General features: G+C 64.0%; 2 protein-coding genes across 2 annotated transcripts; both read right to left on the bottom strand.

Moving 5' to 3' along the window:
• Positions 1 to 301: 301 nt before the first annotated feature.
• BXZ73DRAFT_80144 (uncharacterized protein) lies at positions 302 to 1,316 on the bottom strand (the record flags this gene model as incomplete). Its single annotated transcript, XM_048023224.1, has 3 exons — positions 302 to 623; positions 718 to 807; positions 970 to 1,316. The coding sequence occupies 3 exons, from the start codon at positions 1,314 to 1,316 to the stop codon at positions 302 to 304; spliced, it is 759 nt and encodes a 252-aa protein (XP_047874540.1).
• A 1,416-nt stretch (positions 1,317 to 2,732) lies between these two features.
• BXZ73DRAFT_52204 (uncharacterized protein) lies at positions 2,733 to 3,113 on the bottom strand (the record flags this gene model as incomplete). Its single annotated transcript, XM_048020769.1, has 1 exon — positions 2,733 to 3,113. A coding segment is annotated over one exon (381 nt), but the record flags the coding sequence as incomplete, so codon positions are not given.
• Between the last annotated feature and the right edge of the window lie 905 nt (positions 3,114 to 4,018).

The raw sequence follows: 4,018 nt of genomic DNA, 5'->3' as shown, positions 1-4,018 counted from the left end.
ACGGCGGAGCTCGCATGGGAGGACGACATCGAGCGGCTGTGGGGGCTGACGAGCGTGTGCGTCCAGCCCGGCGCTGCGGCGGCTCAACGAGCTCCGGAAGGAGATCCTGTGCGACAAGCGGTGGTGGCAGGTGGAGGGCGACGGCGCGGCGCGGACGCCGGTGGAGATCTGGCGGGAGGACGGCGAGCGGGCGCGAGATCGTCCAACGAGCGGATTTTACAAGAAGAGCATCGACGGTGAGTGTTCCTCGCGCGGGAGCTGTTCACGCGGATGCTGTTGCGTGTCTTCGCCCTCGAGGCCATCAAGCACAGAGGCCTGGCGCGAGGAGGGCTCGTAGTTTCGTCCGGGGCGGCTCGAGCGAGTCGCGCGCGGACGACGAGGACAGGCGCGAGCGGCGGCAGCGGCAGCGGCAGATGTAACATCGGTGGAGCGAGGACGGGTCGGGGGCGGACCGGGAAGCGGTGGTCGACATGGAGGTGGGCGTAGAGGCGGACTCGGTGGCGGGTGCCAGCTCCGCATTCTCGTGCGTCATCTCCACCGTCTGGTCCACAGGCCAGATATATCCGCCCCGCGGCCGCCCGCGGTCCAGCGCAGCTCCGGCATGAGCTTGCAAATCTTCAGAGCTGGTAACAGTATCGAGTCGCCGCCCTTGAGCTACACGTTTTCTGTCAGTACCTGTTGCTTCTTCTCGGCACGCTCAGGCTAGACAGTACTCACGCTGGGCACCAACGACTCCGCGACTTGTCCGCGACGACCTCTCCCGGGTTAATGCAATAGTCGGCAGTGTCGTAAAATGCGATCTTGCGTCTGCGCTACGTGTTGAGCACCAGGGAGAGCATATCCAAGACCTGGTCGCTCGGCGTGATGAGCAGGTCGGGCTGTAACCCCGCGGTGCTGATGCTCTTAGGTGGACGACGTAGGCGAGCGTAATGCGCGCGACCGTACGAACTGGCTGCACCTCGTACTCACAGCCAGCGATGAGTGCGGTCCACTCGAGGTCCGCGCCCGTAAAGCTTCTCCTCGCGCCCCTCCACGCCGCCCACGAGCAGTGACCCGTCGCCGAACTTGATGGGGAGCGTGACGAGGATCGTCGTGACGTGGTTGTCGGGCAGGCGCGCCCGGAAGACGAGCCCGTTTCCCTTCAGCCGGATCTCGAGCTCCTTGTCACGCGCGGCGGTGAGGTGGTGGCCGATGGGGAGCGAGTGGAAGAGCGAGTTGCGCGCGGCGTCGAGGATAGGGCGGTTCGCAAGCGTCGCAGTGAGCGGGAAGGTGGGCGGGAAGTAGACCGGCTCGTTCTCGGCGTATCCGTCTACCATCGTGCGGGGGGCATGTCCACATCAATGTTGATCGGAAAGTCGAGCGAATACTTGATCCCAGCCTGCACGCGGGCACGGCGGTCAGGAACCCTTCACATTACCTGCTGTGCAGCGCGACGAACACGCACCTTTGTTCGGAAGAAGAGCGCGAGCTGTGCGGGGTCCATGGGCACGCGCCCCGAGACTGCGAAAGGCAGCTCATGGTCCCTGCTGATGCTGCGTGGTAGTCCATATGCCTGGGGTCGGAGCCTTGTCTCCTCGGTGTTGTAGAAGGGTGGGGCAGCTTCATCGACGCGCTGTGCTCGACCTCAAATACAGAGACTCTGCGTGCGGGGGACAGGGAGGTCGGGAAAGCGACTCGGGGCGGGTGTGGAGGAAAGGGAGGGAAGAGTAGATGGTGCTGCGAGCGAGGGGACCTGTAGTTGGCCTGTGAGAGCTGCTGTGTATGATCCAGGGTTGTGTTAATTCGCGGGGGAGAGGTGCATATAGCTGCATGTCTTCGTCTTCAAGGCTATCGAGCGGGGAGGCCTGGCGTGATGAGGGCTCGTAGTATGTGGAGCCGGCGTGTCACGGCGATCTTGCGCCCGCACAACGCGTTGAGCACTGGATAGAGCATATCGGCAAGAACTGGTCGCTCGGCGTGATGAGCAGGTCGGCCTGGATCCCCGCGGTGCCGAGGCCAGGCTTGAGGTGGACGGCGTGTGCGAACGTGATGCGCGCGCGCGCACGCACTGGCTGCGCCTTGTAGTACTCGCAGTCGACGATGAGCGTGGTCCACTCGGGGTCCGCACCCTTGCCGCGGCGCCCGTGAAACTTCTACTCGCACCCCTCCATGCTATGCACGAGCAGCGACCCGCCGTGGAGCTTGACGGGGAGCGTGACGAGGATCGTCGCGACACGGCTGTCGGGTGGGCGCGCCTGGGTGACGAGCCCGTTCCCAGTTGTGCATTGTGTCGAGGATAGGGTTCGCAAGCTTGAGCGTCGCGGTGAGCGGGAGCGTGGGCGGGAAATAGAGCGACTCGTTCTTGGCGTATCCGTCTGCCGTCGGATGCGACAGACACGAGGCGAGGAGCTTTTCCAGCGCGGGGTTGTAGTCGTCGTTGGTGAGCGAGGCCTGGAGCCGGCTTGAAGCTCCATGTCTTCCAGAACACGGCGGAGTTGGCTTGTCGGATCTGCACTGGGAGAGTACGAGCTACGGGCGGTATGGGTGGGATCAATCTGCGCGCGGAACGTCGCCCTGGAGTTGAGGAGGAACAGGTCCAGGAGCTTGGCGTTGTAGAGCGCGAGCGCGGGGACCCAGCCAGAAGGGTGCGCGACATGCGTGGGGAGGGCGCGGGGATGAGAATGCGGAACTAGGGGTCTTCGATGCGCGCAGTGTTGAGGGGGGCAACGCGGGCGGGCGGGCGGTGGAGACGATCATGCTTCTTCATGTTCGTCGTCCGCATATAGCCCCCGGGTAACTGTTCCCGTCCGGTCAATGATCGCCTCTTGCCCGAGACCGTCCTTAACGCGTCCGACGACGCACTTGACGGTGGTCAGGTCGACATAGAATACGGCTCCAGGAGATGGTGTGAAGAAGTGAATGCCGAGGCCTAGACGGTCCGACCCCGGCCGTATCTTGCACTTCTCCTCGATAGCCACGAGAACAATATGCGTAGGCTCCATGATGGCGTGTGTAGGGATCGCGGGGAGAAGAAAGTGGGAAATGCGCTGTAATTGTCCATAGCAGATCTGTGAGATGAACTCGGAGGGAGCAGAGCGAAGGTGGGCCAATCTGTCCACAAGAACGTCATACTGACGACACAAGTGTGAGCAACAATAGATGACTCCTGTGACTCGAAAAAAGTACACTCACTCGAACACATGAAGCATCTCTCCCATGAGCACAGGTGATTTCCCTGGTGCATCCGTTGCGATAGCCTACTATCGGCAGCTACGGATGCATCTGGACGGATCTGGCGATCCGTGATGCGCGCCCGTGGAGACGCGCCTCGGTGGGCGGCAAGGACGCGTGGCGCGCATCGACGCGTGGCTGTGATGCACGCCACACGTCCCTCCCGCCGTCCTTGCTCTCCTCCACCCTTTCTCCTCCTGCTCCGCCTCCACCGTCCAGGCAGACGATAGCGACTATACAGTCGTCCTTCGTCTGCTATTGGACTCCGGTGTCACCTGGTGACACCGTTCAACTCCCCTCATCCTCCTCCCTCGACCTCAACCTCAACCTCCATGCCGTCCTTCGCCCACTTTGCCGGCCGCGTCCACACAGGTCCACACCGCACGAGGACGTCCATCCGCATGGAGATTAGAATTAGGGGGTCGCGGCGATGTACCGCGGCCCTTGTTTTGGTGAGTCCCCCGCTCCGCCCTCCTGCACTCCCAATGCCCACCTCTCCTCTCCGGCTTCGCCCATCCGGCCTGCCGCCAGCCTTGACCTCCGTGTCCACCTCGCCCACCTCGCCGCTGCCCTCCTCCCCGTTGCCCTCCTCCGCGCTGCTCTCCGCCCACCTTCGCGCTGCCCGCCTGCGCCCGCACACCCTCCTCAGCCTCCCGCACCTCCATGTCGCCCGCGTCCGCGTCCGCGCCGCCTCCCGCCACCCGCATCTATGCGCCTCGCTAGGCTCCCCCTCCTTCGCCTCGTCCCGGCCCCCCGCGTCCGCGCTCCTCCTCCTCCTCCTCCTCCTCCGCGTCCTCCTCCTCCGCGT

The sequence above is a fragment of the Epithele typhae genome, assembly GCF_022376455.1.
Source record: "Epithele typhae strain CBS 203.58 chromosome Unknown BXZ73scaffold_54, whole genome shotgun sequence".
Lineage (NCBI taxonomy): Eukaryota > Fungi > Basidiomycota > Agaricomycetes > Polyporales > Epitheliaceae > Epithele > Epithele typhae.
This window is presented reverse-complemented; position numbering and strand designations above follow the sequence as displayed.